General features: G+C 55.8%; 1 protein-coding gene and 1 non-coding gene across 7 annotated transcripts in view; both read right to left on the bottom strand.

Annotated features, from left to right (window-relative positions):
* The window catches only part of AP1B1 (adaptor related protein complex 1 subunit beta 1), a 52185-nt gene that overhangs the window by 1361 nt on the left and 29210 nt on the right, over positions 1-21614 (bottom strand). The window contains exons 7-21 of one of the 6 annotated variants that reach the window (XM_065890323.1): positions 19126-19246; positions 18673-18768; positions 17546-17661; positions 17031-17196; positions 11724-11822; positions 10990-11249; positions 10180-10381; positions 9353-9373; positions 8611-8754; positions 3943-4088; positions 2576-2705; positions 2191-2275; positions 1472-1558; positions 1225-1379; positions 539-547 (exon numbers count right to left, since the gene is read on the bottom strand). In XM_065890323.1, the coding sequence (XP_065746395.1) occupies positions 539-547; positions 1225-1379; positions 1472-1558; positions 2191-2275; positions 2576-2705; positions 3943-4088; positions 8611-8754; positions 9353-9373; positions 10180-10381; positions 10990-11249; positions 11724-11822; positions 17031-17196; positions 17546-17661; positions 18673-18768; positions 19126-19246 (1837 nt within the window). The remainder of the gene's footprint in view (positions 1-538; positions 548-1224; positions 1380-1471; positions 1559-2190; positions 2276-2575; positions 2706-3942; positions 4089-8610; positions 8755-9352; positions 9374-10179; positions 10382-10989; positions 11250-11723; positions 11823-17030; positions 17197-17545; positions 17662-18672; positions 18769-19125; positions 19247-21614) is intronic. The other 5 variants (XM_065890324.1, XM_065890325.1, XM_065890326.1 and 2 more) reach the window with 5 other exon arrangements.
* LOC136133333 (small nucleolar RNA SNORD125) lies at positions 3369-3465 on the bottom strand. Its single transcript, XR_010656485.1, has one exon. It is a non-coding gene; the product is annotated as a small nucleolar RNA SNORD125 (small nucleolar RNA).

Below are 21614 nucleotides of genomic sequence, written 5' to 3'. Positions count from 1 at the left end.
GCGTGAATCACGAGCCCGAGGCTGCCAGGCAGTGCTGGCCGCACCCTGCAGAGCTGCCAGGCCCCCCAGAGCCCATGGAGGGCAGAGGAGGTTTGGGGCCAGGAGAGAGGCCATGGGGACGCTGGGTGGTCTTTCTGGTTTCTTGCACAGGAAGCAGGCACATCAGACTTGGCTCGGCTTTAACTGTGGGAAGAGCCTGGAGAGCCCTGGCAGCGGAGACAAGCGCAGCCACCCCTCCTGCCAACATCACTGCTCTGAAGGGGGCCGTTGGGAAGGGGGAGGGGCATGTGGCGGTCTAGCAGTCAGGGTCCCAGTCTCCTCTGAAGGGCTCTGTGCACACTGACTGTGTGAAGTGAAGGCACCAGGCTGGGGAGCACAGGGCAGCCAATCCTCCTGCCTGCAGCCTGCATGCATGTCTGCCCGGCTTTGGGGAGCAGCGGGGTGAGGCCAACTCAGGAGAGCCGGGCCAAGAGATGGGGTGTGCGAGGTATGGCTGGGAGGATGGAGGGGAAGAGGAAGAGAAAAGCAATCCGCTAACCTCCAAGTCCTGCACCACGGGCACCAGCAGGGAAGGTGGACATGCAGCAACCGAACACAGGGAGACGGAAATTACCACCACCGAAGCCACCGCCGAGGCCCCACCCGACCTCTGCGCCCACACCACCAGCGGAGCCCAGGGAGCAGTCTCTGGAGGGTCATGCCTGCCCGAGACTTGGGTGCAGGGAGAAGCAAAGTCTGGACTCTCTGGGGCCTGGAACAGCGGCTTGGCCTCTTGGAAGGCACGTCCTGACTGAGGTCTGACTCAAAGGTCAGGAAGGATGAGTTGCTCAGAATCTACGTCCTCCCAGGAGGACACTCAGGTGGGGAAGAGCCGGAGGGCCAGGGCCGGGGCCCAGCGGAGCCACTTCCCAGTCAGACGGGCCTTGGGCCAACTGGGCCACCTCACAGGGCCCAATTTTACAGAATCTTCTGGTCCAACTCACTGTTCTGAGACCCAATTTGGTGTCTTATCTGAGAAACTAGATGGGACTGAGTTGAAAGCTTTCTAAGGTCAGAATTCTGATGATCCTCCAATGCCAGGCTCAAAGGGATCCCAGCTCAGCTAGGCTAGAGTGCCCCCCGATCAGGGCCGACCCCTGGCCCGGGAAGGAGGGGGACGGGAGAGGCTGCCCAGATAGGAAGGCAGAGGCCGCATGGCAAGCAGGCAGGAGCGGGGGCCCTCACCATGAAGCTGGGGTTGCCGGGCTGGATGCGCAGCTCCGCCAGCACCCAGATGCCATTGGTCAGCTTGAGGGACTGGTAAAGCATGTCCTGGCCCTCCACGTTCCTCTTGGCGATGGTGAAGATGTTGCTGCTCTGCAGCCTACTGCTCACGGCCTCTGGGGGTCAAAAGGCCCCCAGTCAGAGATGGGGAGGCCTGGGGCACAGGCGAGGGGCAGCATGGAGTGGGGGCGGGGCTCAGGAGTCCTACCCGCATTCAGGGGGCAGTCTCTGATCTGGAACTGGGCTTCGTTCTCATTGGGAATGTCCTTCCACGTGGCCAGGAACATCTGCCGGTCTGGAGGAGTAGAGGTGGGATCCTGATACACCTTTGGTCCCGCTCAGTAACCCTCAGCAGGAAGTGGGTCGGGGGGCAGTGCCACCTTGCAGCTGAGGACAGGACTGGCTCTGCCACAGCCCCTCCTGCTTCCCTGAGCAAACCCTGAGCTCTGTGAGGGTGGCCACTTGTGCTGTTCCCAAAAGACCCAGGGTTCCTGCCTCTGGGCCTCGAAGCTCTCCCCACTACCACCCACATCCGACCTCCTGCTGCTCTGGAGCCGAGCACCCTGCTCATTAGTCACAGCGGTGTTACAGAGCTTCTGATGTGACAGAGGTGTCGTGGGCAAAGTGCTCCATGCCCTCTGGGTGCTGGGATGAGTCTTCCCAGGGGTTCCAGCTGGGGCACAGGGGATGGGCATCAGGTGTGACACATGGCCGAGGCTCCCTGCCTCGGGGGGCCCATGTGACGACTGTCTAGAGGCTGCAGGCAAGACTGAGGGGCAGAGCTGGCCAGATAAGACCCTGGGGGCCCCGGTGAAGTTGTGACCCTCACTCCAGACTCTGCAGGGGAGCCGGTGACTCATGGACTCTATCGTGGGGCAAAGCCAATCCATCTGTTCTAGGGATCCCAGGGGCACCCTCATGACTCACCCATCTTCCCATCCTCCACAAAGAGGATGTGCAGCGGGTACAAGGTGCTGAAGTAGAAGACGTCAATGTTGTTCTTTACGGCCACCTAGGAACAAGGGGGTCCCCGATTAGTCCCTGATGCTCGACACCCTAAGGCCCCAGGAAGTGCCTGGTCCCTGTGAGCCCACCTGAGCAGGTTCCCTCTCATGACTTCCCTGGTAGCCATGCCCAACACCCCCTCCCACCGGCCTCCCCACTCCCCATCCCTGCCCCCAGTCTGTGTCTAAGAGCAAGATTCCACAGACAGCCCTTTGCCAGCACCAGCCAGGCCCCAGATGGTTCCCCCAGGCTCCTCCCCGGGGCAGGTGGGTAAGGACTGGGGTGGCAAGCCCTGCCTGGAACACACCTGGAGGTTGTTCAGAGGCTCCATCTTCATGACTGAGCCCACCGTGTTGAGAGGCAGGGAGATCTCCACAGTCTGGTTGGGGCTGAGCGGCGCATGGACCTGGAGGGGGGCGGCGGGGGCCAGGCCAAAGCTGGGGAGAGACAAGCCCCCGTGGGGGTGGCAGGGGAACAGGTGCTGACACAGGACAGGTAGGCTCCTGGGGCTCCGGAGCCTGGGCAGCAGCTGGCGAGAAGCCTCTCCAGTGAGCCGGCCTCATCCCAGGCCCAGACCCAGGCCTGAAGGACAAGCTCCTGACCCCCACTCCCCACCCCTCAATGGCCACAGGAACAGGAAGAGAAATCTGGGACAGCTGAAGGCCTGAAGCCCATCTCTGTTCCTCTTTCTCCTCTGGGTGAGGCGCTGGGCAGGCCCAGGTAAGAGTGCCCCTGCCCTGCCCTCAAGAAGCTCCATTTAAAACCAGGGGAAAAAACAAAACAAAACAAACCAGGGGGCCTTTAAGCTTCTTTTAATTTGAAAACTCTGTGACTGCCCAACTCTCAGTGACCAACCTCCATCTCCCAGGAGGGATGTGACCATCCCAAACGAGACACTGGGTTTTACTGTCTGGGCCAGAACTGGCTAGATCATAAGATGGCCACAGAGATTCAGAAAAGCCCTGCTTCTTGGTATAGCAGCATGTGAGCAAATCAGGAGGATGCCCAAGAGCGTAAAAGACACTGGAGTGTTTCTGTGGCCTCTAGGGTCTCCCTGGTCTGACAGAGGGTCGGAAACCACTGGCCCACAGGCTCTCCCTGAGGAAACAGCCCCTTCAGTCAACTTCTTAGAGGCTCAGTTTGCTCATCACTAGAGCCGCTCAGGAAGAAGGATCATCAGGAGAGGCTGCTGGGGTCCCCCAGAGAGCCCTGGCCTAGCTGGCCTGGTCCATGAAGACCCTGATGGTGCCAGACAGGAGAACTTCCCTGCTGACAGGGGACCTGGTAGGGGTTAGGGCCTGGAGCAGGCCCTGTCTGGTGGTTTAATCCTGCCACATGGGGGAGGCTGGCGGCCAGGCCCACTCCCCATCCTCCTTCTTAGAGACTCCTGAGACGGGAGCTGCTCAGATCTGGAGATTATGTCAGTAAAATGCCCCCGGGGCAGTGGGGGAAGGCAAAAATAAAGGGAGGTGCGCTGCCCCTCCACCTCATACTTTGGTGTCCACATAAAGAGGTTACTGTGGGGAAAAATCACTGCTTTAGAGAGTTTTGGCCTGAGCTGTGGTTGTGAGGAATATCCTCCTTCACCAGAAAGAGGCTCCAGGCCCACAGCCCTCAGCGCCTGCCTGCAGTCACCAGCATGGGGTCTCAGCAGGCTGGCCTCAGGGAGCTCACCTGTTGCGGTTGAACTGGATGGCGAAGTCGGTCATGACCTGCAAGGCCTTGTTGGTCAGCTGCAGGTCCATGGAGATGGACCCCACCTGGCGGGTGAAGGTACCTGAGATCTCCAATCCTTTGGCCTTCATAGCTGGGAGCCAGACCTGCGGGGAAGACGATGGGATGGGGGCTGGTGTTCACCATGTCCCCAACTCCATAGCCCACGTGAGGGTCCTTCCCCCACCCCCCTTCCCTCACACCTAAAGGGGCCTCTCAGATTGATCACACCTGCCTTTACCATCAGGGGACGACCATGTGAACCGTGGGATGGGAGGAAGGCTCCTGCACAGCCTGCCCAGGACCCCCAAGCCGTGTGGCCACGTGCTGGAGCAGCGCAGGGCAGGGAGGAACCTGGTGAGCCCAAGGCTGAGCTGAGTCTCCGGAGGTCAGAGGAGGATGACTCAGAAGCAGGGCTGAGGAAAGCGATGAGACAAGCGGGCCCTGCCAGCCTCCTGACGAGCCAAGGAGAGTCGAGAGCCAAGGGCACTCTGGGCCTCAGCCAGAGCCTGAGGCCTCCCTGGCTGTCACAGCCTGCCCTTCCTCACAGAAGGCAGGGCTGGCCTTTAATTGTACAAACTGGCCTGACCAAGGACAGTACTAAGAGCACCCCTCGCCTGGCAGGTCTTCTGCTGCTTGCTTGGCTGCCCTTGTCATCCGAGTCTCAGCTCAAGCCCACCTCCTCCTGAAGCCTTCTCCAGGCTCCCGCTGCAGTGACGTTTTAGCAAATAAACTGTCTTCTCGGTCCCCAGACAGCTCTTCGAGGGGAGGGCTCTGCTTTTCTGTCTTTGCATCCTTGGCTCAGAGCCTGGTGTGAGATTGGTATGCAGGGAACGTTTGCTAAGCGAACAGCATGAATTAAAAGCTCTGCCCGTGAGGGACACCAGTGGGGGCCATCCTGTGGACGCGCAAATGCCTCTCAAGTTGCCATTCTCACCAGGACAGCTCACAGCCCCGCCCCAGGCCAGCTTCTCCAGGTGCCCTGTGTCAGTGAACGCCCTACTGTCTCTCAAGTCGCCAACGCCAGGAACCAGAGCATCTGGGCACCAGCCCTCAGCCCACCCATGACCCCCATGGTCATGCAGCTCAGGTCCTGTCAACACCACCTCCTCCCATCTGCCACCACGTTCTCTGCTCTCCCCTCTCCACAGGCACTGCTTGCGTCTGAGCCACCATCAGAGTTCCTCAGGTAAGATGGCAGCCACCCGCATAGCTGCCCAATTCTTCTATCCCCAATTTCCACAGCAGCCAAAGCCATCTTTTACAATGCAAATCAGATCACAGCACCCTTGAACCCCCTCAATCCTGCAATGCTTCCACTGCCCACGGCCTCCGAGGCCTGGTGCCCTGCTCTCCCTGGGCTCTGGTCCTCACACACACACTGTTCCCTCTGCTTGGAAAGCATGCCCCACCCTAACCCCGTCCTAATTGCTAACTCTGATCATGCTTTGCTTCCCCCAGACAAATCTGTGAGGGCAGAATCTCATGGCTTTAGCCATGAGCTGTGATTTGGCACACAGCACTCAGAGGGCTCCCACGGTGACTTCCCTGCTCCCTGCCCCTCCAAGGAGCCTGGCTTCCTTTCCCAGGTTCTTGCAGAACTGGCTCTTTCTGGCACTGTCACCATCCTGACTGCCGAGGGTGGGGACCTCATCTCTCTTGGTCATTGTAGGTTCATGGAGTCTAGAACTGTCAGCATCCACTGGCCCAAGTGCTTGAGGAACTCCAAGTTCTTGTACAGAGAGCCTCATTCCCCTTGACCAGGAGGAGCGGGGAATGCACGCAGGACAAACTATTCGAGGTAGTCACAGCGCTGTCAGGAAAATGTAGACCGCACAGCCACTGCTTCTGGAGGGAGAGCACACCCATATCCCAGAACCCACCTGTGACTACGGTAGCAGGAGGGAGAAAGTCCTGCCCATGTTGCAAGGACTCCTCCTCCAGGCAGCCTGCCCTGATTACTCCTAACCTGGGATTCCCCTCACCTCTCCTTGCAGTTGGTACACTCATCTGGCCCTCCACTAAGACAAAGCAGTGATAATACCTGTTAAAATGAACCCACATGTAGAGGGCAAGCTCCCCGAGGGCCAGCTGATTCTGACAACCCCTGACATTAAGATAGGCACACTGAGGTTCTTAAACACTTTAAGATCACATAAGGGGGACCTCCCTGGTGGCGCAGTGGTTAAGAATCCGCCTGCCAATGCAGGGGACACGGGTTCGAGCCCTGGTCCGAGAAGATCCCACATGCTGCGGAGCAACTAAGCCCGTGAACCACAACTACTGAGCCTGGCTCTAGAGCCCGCAAACCACAACTACTGAAGCCCGCGCACCTAGAGCCCGTGCTGTGCAACAAGAGAAGCCACTGCAAAAAGAAGCCCTCACACCACAATGAAGAGTAGCCCCCGCTCACCACAACTAGAGAAAGCCTGTGCACAGCAACGAAGACCCAATGCAGCCAAAAATAAATGAAATTAAATCTTTAAAGAAAAACAAAAAGATCGCATAAGGGTTGGGGGCAGAGGCTTTGGTGCCACAGCCCTACATTTAGTTCCAGACTCTGTCACTTACCAGCTATGTGACCTTAGGAAAAAGCACTCAGATTTCTCAATTGCAAAAATGGGAATAACAGCATCATAAGGCTGCTGGGAGGACTTAGTGGGATGGTGGCCATGCCATGTTCATGCAGTACCCAGCACGGAAGTGTGTGGTTGCTAGCACTAGACTTGCCGTCTGCTGGGGGCCCCTCAGGCCCAGATCCTGCCAGGAATCCTGGCTGGGGACTCTGGCCACCACCACTGTGGTGTAGTGGGCAGGGCAGGGCAGGTGCTGGCTCATAGCTCCCCAGTCATGAGGGAGATGTCCCTGTGCTCCTGAAGCCCTGCTGTGTCCTGCTTTGGGGAGGGGACCTTGGAATAGACAGCGGCTCTGGCTGGGAACGAAGCGGCAGACATGATGTGTGACCTGAGTGTTGTGAGGGATCAGGCCACATCTGTCCCCTCTGGCAGCTTCCTTGAGGCTAAAAGCCTGGCCCACACTGTGCTCTCCTTAGTGCCAGGCCCACATGTTCTCACACCCCGAACTCAGCTCTCCTTCACTCACCCTGCCCCTTGCCCACTGTTCCAGCTGGAATCCCCCTCCCCACCAGCCCCATGTCCTGCCACGTCCTGCCACGCCAGCCTCCAGTCCAGCCTCCTTTCCACCCCTACAAGTGCCTTGCTGTCCGGCAGCCATCAGCCAACTCCTGCCAGTCTCCCCACCGGCTCCTTGCTTCTGCTCTAGCCTTTCCAGTCCGGCCTCCACACGGTGGCCAGAGGATCGCTATCAAGTGCAAATCTGCTTCGTCCCTGCTTAAAACCTTCCAATGTCTCCTGCTGCACCAGGATCAAGAACAAAGGCTCAAAGCTGGTGCAGCCGACCTTGCCAGCTTCCTCCCTCCTCAGCTCTGGTCTAGGCGGGAGTCTGGGGGCAGGGGTACTGCCCTGGGTGGCCCAGTGGGCATTGTGAGGCACCGCCAGGCAGGCAATGGTGTGTGTGTGGGGGGACACTGTGTTTAGTGGGCTGGGGTCAGGGATGCTACCTTGAGGACAACGGTCTTCACAATGAGCTACTGTCCTGCAGCCCTTGAGTATTTTCTGCATGGTTTCAACATGCCCTGAAATTTCCAGGAAACTAATGATGGTGAAAATCAAGGGAAGCCCGTTTCTTGTTTTGTTTGGAACTTAACTGGAAGTCAGTCACCATTTCAGAAACTAATGGCACCTCTGGCCACATCACTCATGGCACGTGAGCTACAAACACTCTCTATAGCTATGGTGTCACTGTGACTCTGCACTGCTGCCAGCACCCAACAATGTGATCAGATCTGGGGCGGGCATGCCCAAGCCTCCACAACACTGAAATACATCATTATACTCTCTTCCTTTTAAGTCTCTCTTTTTTTTTTCTTTTGCTGTACACGGGCCTCTCACTGTTGTGGCCTCTCCCGTTGCAGAGCACAGGCTCCGGACGCGCAGGCTCAGCGGCCATGGCTCATGGGCCCAGCCGCTCCACGGTATGTGGGATCTTTCCGGACCGGGGCACGAACCTGTGTCCCCTGCATCAGCAGGCGGACTCTCAACCACTGCGCCACCAGGGAAGCCCTTAAGTCTCTTTTATGCGATGACAACATCTTACCATTTTTGAAATTATATGTATAGGTAGGATGTACAGTCCACAGATCTCATTTATTATGAAAGGAGGGGGCGTTATAAAACCCCTGTTATCAATTAGGAGCATTGGGTAGGACAGCACTGAGAACCACTGACCCAACTAGATGGGACTTTTGCCAGTTTTCTGGAAGGTGTGGGCTTTCCCTCAACTCTGGGCCTGGAGCCCGCTCCCCATTTTTGCCTTGCTAATTCTGACTTGATCCGAAGGCCTGAGCTCCAGCAACACCACCCTCTGCGAAGCCTTCCCCAGGCCTCCACGCCTGACTTAGCATCCTTTCCCTGTGCTCCCTGCTGCCCTCAGCATCGTGCTGGCCAACTGCTGCTCCAGGAGCCCATCCTGGCCGGCCAGGGCCGATCCCACACAGTGGGCCACTTAAGGAGCCACATGTCCTGCCACAAGAGAAGCCATGGCACTTACTGCTTTGGGAGCCACATATGATCCTGATAAGGTGCCCACACCACTGGTCAGGTCAAAGAGGTCACTCAGGCCACTGCCCATGGGTGCTCCTAGGTTGGCTGGTACTGCTGCTGCTGGGGGTGACACGAAGTTGGAGGCCCCGATCTAGAAAGGAAGGGAAACGGGTCAAAGGTGGGCATCAAAGGCAGGGACATCAGGGCCCCAGGATGAGTGTGGCCACCTGGCCCTTTAGAAAACGGGGGCAGGCCAGGAGGGGGTATTGCAGGGCTGCCATCACATCAACTCTAAGTTGCAGAAACAAGACAGAGTGAGGTGGGTGGAGAGGAGAGGCCGAGCCCTCCCGTGATCCGCAGGCCCTGAGGGAAAGGGCTGGGGACACTCACAAACTAACAGCCCATGGATAAAGGGGTACTTGAGACACAATACTGTGAGGGGGCTGTGCTCAGCAGATGAAAGCACGCACCCCAGGATGTCAGAGAGGGGTTGTGGGGACTGAGAGGGCCGGCGAGCCTCAGGATGACAAGGCAACTTCATTGTAGGGTAGTGAGGATGGGCTGAGGAATTAATGGACATGGGGGCCCAAGGGCAGCTGGATGCTGGGCAGTCAATGCAGAGGCTGCCAGGACACTGGACAGAGGCCAGGGCTAGCAGGGAGGGACTGCTTTGACATCATCCGGCCCTTGGGATGCTGGTGGGGCGATCTAGGAGCAGCAGGGTTGGTGGCACAAGGGTTGAACCATACCCCTTCAGGCTCATCCCCCATCTCCAAGCAGAAGCAGGCAGGGTGAAGAGAACAGGCAGCCACATGCAGAGAGAAAAGCCAGGAAAGAAGACACAGAGAGATAAGAAAGAGAGGGAAAGAGGGAGAAAATTAGTCATTGCTGCTCCACCCAAAAGGAGCCTGGTGTGAAGCTGTGCCGGGCCTATGAGGGGCCCACATTGTCTCTGTGAAGGGCATGACAGACTGGCCTCACCTGACCACCCTCGTCCTTCCTACCCTTTCCTATGCTGTGGCCTTGGGGACCTGAGCCAGGCATAGCCAAGTGACAAGGGCCCCACTGCCCCCTTCACCTGGCTCTACCAGCTGCCTGAAGAAATCCAAGGGAAACACCCAGGCCAGTCTTACCACCCCCTTTCACAGGGGAAGAGGGACTGTCCCTGACCTCTCATGGGCCTCTCTCAGGCCTGCTGGGCTGCTACCCCCAACCAGTGCAGCATGTGGGGTAAGTGGATGCAGGTATGGCTCCTCCAGCCTTACAGGGCCGAGGTGCCAGACTCAGGGGAAGGGGCTAGGACAGGCCCTACACTGCTCCAGGTCTCTTGGGGTTCAGCAGCCTGGCAAGGGGCTAAATCCTGTGTCTGCCACTTAGCAGCTGTGTTCTCTTTGGAAGGAAGGTCACCCGACCTCTTTAAGCCTCAGTCTCTCACCGATGTGTAAGGAGCTACATGATCACCTTCGCAGGCAAATGTGCCTGAAGCCCTTGGTTGGCGTCTGGCAGAGAGGGCGTTCAACGATCGGTTCTCCAAAGATCACTATCAACCTCATCCAGAGGGGGCCCTAGGACATACCAGGCTGTCGAGGCCGCTGCCAAGAAGGTCCACAGTTCCCATCTGCACCGAGGAGGTGGCCAGGGGTGGGCCACTCACCGGAGGGCCGAGGTCCAGGTTGAGGAGGTCGCCCAGCAGGTCGCCCTGGGTGGGGATGACATCCAGCTGCTCGCCAGGGGGCGCTCCGGCAGGGGCCGTCTCCGGGCTCTCTGTGCTCTCACTCCTGTCAGGACAGGGAAAGAGGCTCAGCAGGGTAGGGGGTCAGGCTATCTCAGGGAGGTCAGAGCCCCCAGTCTCCACCCTCAGGAGAGGCACCTGGGTCTCCTCACTACCCGAGAAGCCTGTCTATATCCCCCCTTCCTCCCCCTTCCGACGCCTGATCCATCATGTTGGCTCTCCGAGACATCCAGCTTCATGGGCTGAGGGAAGGGAGGGCCATCTGTATTCCCTTCACTCAGCCCACTCTAAAGAGAAGAGCGGGTGCTGGTCCCCAGAGGACTGGACAACCAGGCCAACAACCCTGGGAGCCGCAGAGCAGGAAGGCGAGAGGAACGGGGCTCTGGAGTCAGGCAGAATCGAGTCTGAGCCCAGCTCTGCTGCCTGGGATGCTGCACCAGGCACTCAAGCTCTCTATGCCTCTTGTCCCCATCTCTTAAGAGGGGACATCTCTCAGAGCTGTTGTCACCGAGTCAATACCTGGTATGTAGTAAGCATTCACTAAAAAGTTGCTAGAATCATAATTTTGCTCAGACTCAGGCCCGAGTGCTTGTGCTACTGAACCGAGGAAGCAGATGGGGAGGCTCAGGCCAGCGAGTGGCCCCTGGTACTCACGAGGCGGTGCGGGGCGGCAGGCTCTTGTGCACGACGCCCCGGCCCCCCTCCACGAAGGCACTGGGTGGCTTGTGGTAGACGGAGGCCAGGGTGCCGATGTAGCAGATGAGCTCGTCCAGCAGCGTGGGCTCGATGAGGTCTGTCTCCTCCGAGATGAGCGGCTTCTCCGCCAGCACCACCTCCTTGGCAGCCACGGGGTCCGTGGAGAGCAGGCGCCAGTAGATGTAGCCGCGGTCTCGCAGGTCCGGGTTGTCTGAGTCCTGGGAGGTGATGAGAAGACAGTGAAACTTGGAGCAACCAGGTGAGGGGAAGGGGGAGCCCCATCCGTAGTCCCATAACATGGGTGGGATCACAGGGCGACTGATGATGGCAACCTGAGCGCTGGCGGGAGCACACCCGTAAACCGCCTGAATAGATGTGGCCCAGCCCCCCGGTTTCCCCCCAGCCCACTCCTGCCTCCGTTCCCTGCCTCCTCCACCGTCTGCCCTCCCAGTTCTCAGGGACTTCCCTCTCCTCTCTCATGTATGGTCTGGCTCAAAGTCACCACCTGCCCCTGCCCCACCTCTATTTGATTGTGACTGAGCTCCCTGAGCAGGGATCCTAGAATGCTCTGGGACCAAATCCCAGTGGTGCCAGTTTTAGGGGCAAGACCACCCAGGTCTGGCTCCTTGGACTGAAGCTCCCTCCGTGGAACAAGGGCTGTGCTGGGCACAGCAGGGAGGCTGCGCACCCACCTGAGTGGCCAAGCTGAGGACCTGCTGCACCAGCTCCTGAGTCTCTGTCGGCTTCTTCAGAAAGAGTTTCACGATGGCTGTCAGCAGCTGCAGCTGGACCTGCAGGAAGACAGAGAGGAGGCGAGGAAGGTGTGTAAGCTTCTTGTGGGGACAGTAGGAAACCAGGTGAGGACCTCAGAGAGGTAAAACGATGTTCAAAGGCTGAGAACAACTTTCCGGGGCTTGGGGTTGGCCACACAAACAGGCCAAGTCCAGCAGGGGAGAGGTAGTGCTGAGAAGCCTGGACCTTCGCCCGACCGCTCAGGAAGGAGCTGGCCACGGTGCTATCTGGCAACCCCAGGCGGGTGGGGGCTGCTGCCCAGTGCTAGGGTCCCAGAAACCCATCAGGGCTCCAGGCCTCACAGCCTTCAGGAGCTCGCAGCTTACGGAGGCAACACATGTGCCTGGTATGCTTATTAAAGACCATCTGCCAACAAGTGGAACAGGTGCCAGGGATGCCCAGCAGACTGGGGCAGCAGGGCCCACACAGTCAGCCTGTTGTGAGGAACTGTGCTTCCACCAGAGGGCGGGAACCATTCCTGCCCCGCCCCCACCAGCCCCACCTCTCACCTGCCACTGTCTTCACCTGAACGTACGTCCTGTGCCCCCTCCCCACTTCTGTAGCCTCCTGTCCCCCTCACTGGCACCACCCCACAGTACTGGAGATGCTTTCCAGCCACTGGGCCACCCTATGGAGAGATCCCCTTGAGGTCAGGGATCGTGTCTGTCACTGCTGCATCCCTGGCTATTGTTCATTCTAGTGCCTGGTGTGCAACGGGCACTTAAGAAAAACCTGCTGACTAAAAACATACCTCTGAAAGAACAATTCTGTGCATAGACCTTCCTCAGCCCCATCGCATTTTGTCAGTCCTGCGACAAGAGGACAGCCTGAGGCTCCCCAGACTGTGCTAGGGACAGGCCTGCGGCAGAAGGGTGGCAACGGGGCTGGCTGCACCTCCTGGGCCTGTCCGGTAGGAGGGCACTTACAAAAACAAATGGCTTAGCTGCCCTGGTATGCAGGATTGAGGGGATGCAGTCTGTTTCTGGGACTAAGCATCCAGAGTCCCTGCAATTTGGTGACACATGGGCCAATGGCAGAGGAGCAGGCTAGCTGTGTCCAAGGCAGGAGGCGGCTCGGGGACTGGCTTCCAGACCTGGCTCGAGTCGCTGGCTGGGTAGCCTAGAGAAAGCCGCTTACCCTCAGTCGTTGAGGGAGATGTGTGGCCTACCTCAGGGGGTTCTTGTGAGCTCTGAAGACCAATCTATGGCAGCTTACTTGGAGCCAGAGTTAGATCACACCTCATTTGAACTCTGATTCTACCACTTCCCAGCTGGTGACCCTGGACGAGCCATTTAACTTCTGAGTCTGTTTCCTCATCTATAAAATGGAGGCAACACCTCACAGAGTTGATGGGAAGAGTCAATGAGACAACAAACGGAAAGAACTGTGTCCTCTGCTCAATGCACAACAGCTGTCATCATCGTCAACGTCACCACAACTGCCACACAGGGACTCTTTACCAAGTTCTCCCCAATCCCGGGCAGCTGGCTGCCAGCGCTCATTCATCACTGTCGGGTCTGCAGTGCTGCCTCAGCTCCCTACCTCGTCTCCCCACACACACACTGAGGCTCCCGTTAGCCTGCAGGTTCAGGCAGTCCCCCTGCCAAGATGCCGCTGCCCCTGCCCTCAGACAGGCCAGACGCAGCGCTCCCTGTCCACGGCTGGAGAGGCTTAGGAGCCAGGATGAGGGGGCACAAAGAGACAATCTAAAGTAAGTTCCTAGGACTTACCTGGTGACGCAGTGGTTAAGAATGTGCCTGCCAATGCAGGGGACACAGGTTTGAGCCCTGATCCGGGAAGATCCCACATGCCGCAGAGCAACTAAGCCCGTGCGCCACAACTACTGAGCCCGCGGTCTGCAACAAGAGAAGCCACCATAATAAAAAGCCCCTGCTCGCCGCAACTTAGAGAAAGCCCGCGCAGCAATGAAGACCCAATGCAGCCAAAAATAAATAAATAAGTTCCCAAACTGCAAAGCGTTAAGTATTCTTATAAAAGCTCTGAACTGTGCTGTGAACCCAGGAGGCAAAGGAAACAGGCCACCTAATTAAAACACCACCACCACCCAACTACTGTTTGCTGAGCGCTGGAGTGGACAGTTTACACACAACATCCAATAAGCTTTGCAGGAACCCTGTGCTAGAGATGAGGAAATGGGCTTGGTGGGTTGAACGCTCCAGACCCTACAATGGGGGAGGAGCCACAGGCAGAAACACCCCCACAGGGCATCCTCTGCAGTCATCCCAGCAGGACCTGACTACAGGAGCAGAAACCAGCCCAGACTGGGTTTTGCTTCTCTGACAAGGGAGGGAGGCTGGTGCGGTGGAAGTGGAGGCAGCCCTGGGGCAGGCTGCCAGCTGGATGTGGCAGGTGGCAGTGGGAGTCAGTGAGAATTACTATTATTATTTTGTGACAGACACCTGTTGTTTTTCCCACCCAGCATCCATTCGATCTTCTGGCTTTGAAACGCTGGCTTTCCCTCAGAGAACTGTCCTTCTCTCTGGCCCTCTCAATCCACAGAGACAGGGACTGGCTCAGGGTAATGCAAACAGGCCTGAACTGTTGCTGGAACCACTGAGGGGAAGGCAGTTACGGGGTTGCTAAGTGAGAAGGACATAGCCTGGAAGCACTGACACCTCGCAAGCTTCACTGGTGGGGAGCCTGCCCAAGGGCAATGCCACCCAAGGAAGGCAGAGACAGCCCCACTGCCACCACCCACGCACCTTCACCCAGGGGTGCAGAAGAGAGAACGCTCCTTGGACTCAGCTACAGGAACCTATAGGTCCCCTTTTCTGCCTGGACAAGTGTGCTTTTAAACCAATTCCGACCAACACTGACACCACCATTAATGAGTGCTTCTAATTTAGGGGCTGCGCACGTGTTAGGGACATTACACAAAGCATCCCATTTAACTTTCACAGCACAGGATGAGGGAAAGTATTATGATTCTCATTTTGTAAATGAGGAAACTGAGGCTCAGACAGGTAAAGGGTTAGCATAAAGGCAGCAAGCCAGGAAGGGGCAGAAGAGGGGTTTGGACTCTGGTATCTTCGATTCAAGGTCCAAAGTCTGATCCACTGGGTTCCACTGCGCCAGCTGGGCAGCTAAGATTTCTGTGCTCACAGACATTTTAAAGGCCCCACATGCATGAGCACAGTTCACATAAGAGGGAATACAAATGTACAGATGTTCAACCCCACTCAAAACAGCAATGCAAACAAAACTATACCAAGGTACCATTCGTTATCAATCAGATAGGCAAAAATAAAGTCTGAGCATGTGCTCGGCTGGCAAAGGAGGTAAGGAGAGGACTCTCCCACCTCTGAGACAGGAGTGTAAACCAGAACAATCTCCACACCAAGGGAAATCTGCTACAGCAACCTGAACCTGCGATGCACGGGTCCTTCTACCTAGCATCGTGCTTCTAAGAATTCACCCTCCAGCTGCACATGCAGGTGTGCTTTCCACAGGTTATTCACAGCAGTACTGTTTAAAAGAGCAGAAGGTTGGACACCTAAATATCCGTCAGGGGAGGCTGGTTAAACAAACATCGTCCTTCTGCATGAAGGACTCCTCTGAAACTGTAAATTAATAATGGCACAAATTAATAATGGCATGGCCTTCCAATGTATTTTTAAGGGAAAAATGAAAGGTACTGATCAGTTTCAATTTGTATAGTTTACTATCAGTATTTAAAAATAAGTGAGGGGACTTTCCTGGTGGCGCAGTGGTTAAGAATCCGCCTGCCAATGCAGGGGATACGGGTTCGAGCCCTGGTCTGGGAAGATCCCACATGCCACAGAGCAACTAAGCCCGTGTGCCACAACTACTGAGCCTGCGCTCTAGAGCCCGCAAGCCACAACTACTGAGCCTGTGTAGCACAACTACTGAAGCCGTGTGCCTAGAGCCCGTGCTCTGCAACAAGAGAAGCCACTGCAATGAGAAGCCTGCGCGCTGCAACGAATAGTAGCCCCTGCTCGCCACAACTAGAGAAAGCCCGTGCACAGCAGTGAAGACCCAACACAGCCAAAAATAAATAAAGAAATTTTTTAAAAAAGTGAGAAGGATATATATATATATAGTTGATCCTCATTATTCACAGAGGACACATCTGCAAATTTGTCTGCCTGCTAAAATTTACTGGTGACCCTGAAATCAGTGCTTGTGGCGTTTTCACGGTCATTCACAGACATGCACAGCAGTGAAAAATTCGAGTTGCCTGAAGTACACATTCCCAGCTGAGGTCGAGTGAGGCGGTGCCCTGCCGTCTGTCTCAACTCTCATATTGTAAACAAGTGACTTCTTCACAGTCTACTTAGTGCCATGTCTTTCACATTTTGGTGCTTTTTGTTGGTGATTTTGCTGTTTAAAATGCCCCCACCCCACCCCCAGTGTAGTGCTAAAGCGCTATCTGGTATTCCTAAGCGCAAGAAGGCTGTGATGTGCCTTTTAGAGAAAATACATGTGTTAGACGAGCTTTGTTCAGGCGTGAGTTACAGTGCTGCTGGCCACGAGTTCAATGCTAATGAATCAACAGTAATATATTAATAAATAAGGTGTCTCTAAACAGAGACACACATAAAACAAGGTTTACCTTGACCAGCTGATAAAAATGCTGTGACTGGGGTTTGTAGGAACCCAACTCTATATTTCTCCTGGAAGCAATGGTTTAGCACTTACTAAATCAGTGTTTGACTTTATGTAATATAAGTGCCACAAACGATGAAAATTGACTATTCATGTCTCTGTAGAGGAACTGGCTAGTGTGTTCCTAAACTCTCTCTCTGGAAGTACCCACCAGAAACCAATAAATAACATGGTGTTCTCCAGGAGAACTTGTGACCAGGAAAGTGGTAGGAAACAGAATTTTCACTATATATCCTTTTGTGTCTTTTCAATTTTGAACTAAGTCAATGTACTACCTATCCAAACATAAATACAAAATTAAAACAAAACCAGAAACTTTTGCAGTCTTTAATATCCACCACCAGAGTGTCCTCACATGTCCCCTTTAGGTACCGCAGTGTGGGAGGCAAGGGGCCACACCTGTCACCCATACGGCACTCCTGTGTCTGTCCGCACCGTCAGTGCAGTTTTAGGAAGGGTAGGGCCCTGAGGCCTCCTGGCTGAGAGGAGGGTTTCAGGGCAGGAGGGACCGCAGGTGCGGAGCTGCCGGCCATGCCCAAGTCGGCCACCCAACATCTCACCTGGGTGCTCTCGTCATGGAAGCCCTCTAGGAAGCTCTCGAGCAGCTCATCCGCGTTGTCTATCCGCTCGGCGTACTCGCCCACTATCCAGATCATGGCGGCCCGGGCCTCAGGCTCGTCCAGGGAATCCAGGTTCTCACACAGCGTGGCGATCACGCTCTCATACCTGGAGACCAGGGCACGGCCGGCACGTGAGCACTGAGGGAGCCCGGGCCACCCAGGGGAGGCCCGGGAGGGACCAACAGAGACGGGCAGCTGTCCCACAAGAGCCCGAGAGGCTGGCAAGTAACAGGATTTGAGTTTTATCCTTTACATTTCAGTTCTTATTTGGGCCTGGGGAGCAGAGCAGGGGCGGCTCAGGAGAAATAAGAAAAAAATAAAGGGTTTCTTTTGAGAATGCTGTTTACGGCAGAAAAATAAGGAAGAGGGAGAGGCTCCTCCTTGCTTTTCCTCCCCACCAGTCCGTCCCCGGCAGAGCCACAACACCCTCATGGGGCGGGGGGGCAGCCACATACTTGTTGGGGTACTTGCGGAAGATGTCCTTGATGACCACGATGGCTTCCTGGACCACGTAGTTGACCTTGGTCTGGATGAGATCGAGCAGCGTGCTCACGCAGCGCTCGGCAGATTGCTGTGTGGGAAGAGGAGAGTGTGGGCAAGGCCTTGCACCCACTTCCAGCAGAACCTCTGACCAACATGCCTTGGTCAAGGGCTCAGTCACACCTTGCCCACCTTCCTTTTCACAGCAGGAAAACAGGAGAACCCTCTCTGCAGGTAACAGGGGAGAATGAGTACAAAATGATGGTCCTGGGATGGCAGGGACACAGGGAGATAGAATTAGACTGAGGAGAAGGCCAGTAGAGCTTCTGAGAGCAGGGAGGGTCTTTGGAGCTCTTCTATGCCAAGCCCTGAGAGCAGGGTTTCACTTCTACTTGTTCCACAAAATGGGCTCCCGTGACCAGAAGCATTTAGGAGGTCTCTGCTTGGACCAGCCCTCCCCACACCCCTCTACTCCAACACGCTGCACTAGGCTCTATGGGAGAGATTTCTCAGACTGCCATCACGGGTGCCAAATGGAAAATGTCTCAAGGGGCTGGGCTGAAGTGACCAGCTGTCCCAGATCCCCTAGCCTCCAGGAGACCCATTTAAGGAGAGTCAGATCAGTAATCAAGGAACCTCTCCAGAGGCAAAGAATGGGAGGGACGAAGTGCCAGGACACAGGGGTCTGAATGACCCTCGGGAATTTGAAGATAAGGGCACATGGACAGCTGAATCATGATATCTGCCAAAACGTCCAATAGGCAGAGCCCCTGCCCCAAAGCTCCACAAAGTGAGAGCTAAGTCTACCAGGGCCACCACCAGCTTGGGCTGCCACACTGTCTTAGCTAATGCTGCTGCAGACCCCTGACGATGACGGGCTAATTTCACCTGCAGCAACTCAGAGGCCCAAGGGAGATTACAGATGAGAAGGAGCCCAACCAAATCTGTACCGTGGGTACCTTGGGGGCTCCAGTTGTGACCCTCAGGCCTTCCTGGACCATGAGCAGCTGGCAGATTCTGCTGGAATCAGACTGGTTTCCTGGTTTCAGCTTCCTTTCCTTTCCTCCTTCCCCCCGCCAAGGACCGAGTCTCAGAGCCTCACCTCCACCTTGATGGCGCAACGGCCAATGGCTCGCACAGCCTTCCGTACAAAGTCCACATCCACCTCTGTCGCGTACTCTTTCAACTCCGCCAACACCTGTGGCCCAAAGATGCAGTTGGGGGAATCTGGCAGGGCAACCTCCTGGAACACCCCTGGGCTGTGGGTATGCACACACCCCTAGAAGGGTGGGATTCTGCCTCCTGTTCGAAGTGGAAGTTCCAAGGGAGGAAGAGAGCTGTCAGGTGCCCCAAGAGGAAAACAGGAAGGACTAGTTGGCAGGGATGGACAATCCTTAGTTTGGTTGATCTAGCTAACATATCCACCTAACTACCACTTCAATGGATGTGAAGTAATAACAGAGAGAACAAACTCTTTAATCACAAAAATATCAGTTAACATTTGTGGAGAGCTTGCTCACAGAGCCCGGTGCGCTGGGCACCACCCTCTGCTGACCTGGGCGATGTTGGCCTGGGAGGCCAGGCGGATCATGATGTCCAGCTTCTCCAGCTTCACGTAGATGGGGTCATTGTACTTCACAAAGAACACCTTCATCTCGTGCTTCAGGATCTCAGGCCTGGTGGTGGGCAAGTTGCCCGAAGAGCAAAGAGCAAGTCACAGGCCCTGTGAGAAAACCCTTCCACGTTTGCTAGGACATTTCTGGGGTCGGACATGGAAACTGACATCCATGAAAGTAGTCGCCCCCATGGCTGCACGCTCCTGGGCACAGGACCTGCCAACCAAGGCTCTGACCGGCCCCTGTGTGTCCAACCACATTCCAGGAAGGGAAGAGGGAATATGAGCAAGAAACAGTTCACATTCAAGAGGCCACAGGCATCAGGCAACAGGCTTGGGAGTCAGGCCTCAGTTCCAATCCTAGCTGCTGACCTCAGGCCCGTTTCCTCACTCACGAAATAGGACGCGTTCTGTGTCAGAAGCATTACCTTTGCAGGCCCGAGTTGCCAGTCTTAGAAAGGCCTGGCATCTGGGAATTCAGGTTTTGGGAGTGCTCTCACCATTCCCTAAATGATGAAGGTGGTTAACTGTGCCTTGACTGTTTGTATAAACAACATGGTTTTTGCTGAACACCTGCTTTCCTTCTAGGAGCCTGGAATTTTGGTAGGTGTCAGGCAGAGGGTGCCTTTATGACCCCTTCCCCCCCAAAAAAAACCCAGGGTGCTAAGTCTCAAACAGGCATCCCTGGGCAGAAACATTACACACATGCTGCTGCACTGTCGCTGGGGGAGGAACATGCTCTGTGTGACCCGCCATGGGAAGCCTGCACGAGGATTCCTCCAGACTCCACCTGTCTTTCTCCCTCATGATCCAGCTGTGCAGCCCTACAAGGTCGATGATAAACCTCAGCTATGAAAACAATGATATGCTGTCTCCTGTGAGTCCTTCTAGTGAATCTCTAAGTGTGTGTGTGTGTGGGGGGGGTGGGGGGGGGGTCCTGGGAACCCCAGCACAGAGACCTACATAACAGGGCTGTTGTGAGAGGTAGATGCAAAGCATCTAGCATGATCCATATCTGCCTCAGAGAAGGCACTTGCTAGGCAGGAACTGTCACCAGTGTCATTGCTCCTCCCTCACCAGCACCACCCACCTCATTTTTCTTAGCTGAGGAAACCTGAGGGGGGAGGGGCCTGCCCTAGGTCACACATCTAGTGCTAATAAGGGTGGGAGCAAGATGAGAGTCACCTCCCCTACCTGACTCCTACTCCCGCACCCTTCCCAGAAAAGAGAGCAGGAACAAAAAGGAATGAGGACAGATGGTGAAGAGGCGAGAAGATCCAGCAAAGAGAAAGGAGGGACCCTGCCCAGGGTGGTCCTCAGTGCTGCTGAGCAGGCTGCGGGGAGGTCCTGGCAAAGCGAGGCAGGAGCCTGAGCTGGGCGGCAGAAGTTGTGATTTCTGCCATCAGGACTCGGCACAAGCTACCCAACAGCATGTTGGGTCTGGGCCTGGTAGTGCCTCAGCAACAGGGTCAACTTCTTAGGAGGTTTGCCTTGTTAAATATAGCACAGGGAGCCCCTCCTGCTGACTGGGATCCACAGGTCACGACACCTCACTAAACCCCACACTGCAACTGTGAATCCCTAGTCTCATCCCTTTGTTCAGGCACTCAGAAAGCTTGCCCCAATTTACCTCCCAAACCTTCGCAAATGTCTGAATTCCACTGATTTTTCTGGGCCCCCATGTGTGTACTAAGAACCAGACTGAAGCTATAAAGACAGGGAGCATGTGTGGTCTTCCACACATGCTCCCTGTCCACAAGAGGCCCTTGTTCTGCTTTTGAGTTAGTTGCTGATCCAGCCATTTGACCAAAGAGGCTGGAAGTAGAACTGCAGAGTCTGGCCCCACTCCACGGAGCTGCCCGGCACCCTTACTGGATTGGTCCTTGTTTCTTAGCCCAACCCACCCCAGTATCAGGTACCTTCCCTTAAGCAGTGGCTCACTACTGTGGTCATTCCTACTGGGTGGACTGAAACTGGCTGCTCAGCATTCTGAGTGGCCCTGAGGCTAATGCAAAATCCATGGTGCCTCATCTTGGAGTCCTCCAGCCTCTAGAGCTATGGACTCTTACCCAGGAAAAATGAGTGTGCGCACACATACACGATCTTACAGCCTGTTTCAGGAAGGCTGTGTGGACTGTGGACCATCCACTCTCCAAGGTTAAGAAGTGCACGCTAGCTTTTATCCGGCATGCTACCTGGTTAGGCTAAGCCGAGGTTTCCCAACGTCAGCACTACAGACTTTTTGGCATGGATAGTTCTATGTGGGGGCAGAGCTGTCCTGTGTACTGTAGGATGTTGAGCAGCATCCCTGGCTTCCACCCACTAGATGACAGTAGCAGCCCCCACTGTGACAACCAAAAATGTCTCCAGACATTGTCAAATGTCCCCTGTGGGACAAAGATGCCGATGGCTCAGAACCCCTGGGTTAA

This window comes from Phocoena phocoena, chromosome 13 (genome assembly GCF_963924675.1).
Source record: "Phocoena phocoena chromosome 13, mPhoPho1.1, whole genome shotgun sequence".
NCBI lineage: Eukaryota > Metazoa > Chordata > Mammalia > Artiodactyla > Phocoenidae > Phocoena > Phocoena phocoena.
Note: the sequence above shows the minus strand (reverse complement) of the source record. Positions and strands in the feature narration are given on the sequence as shown.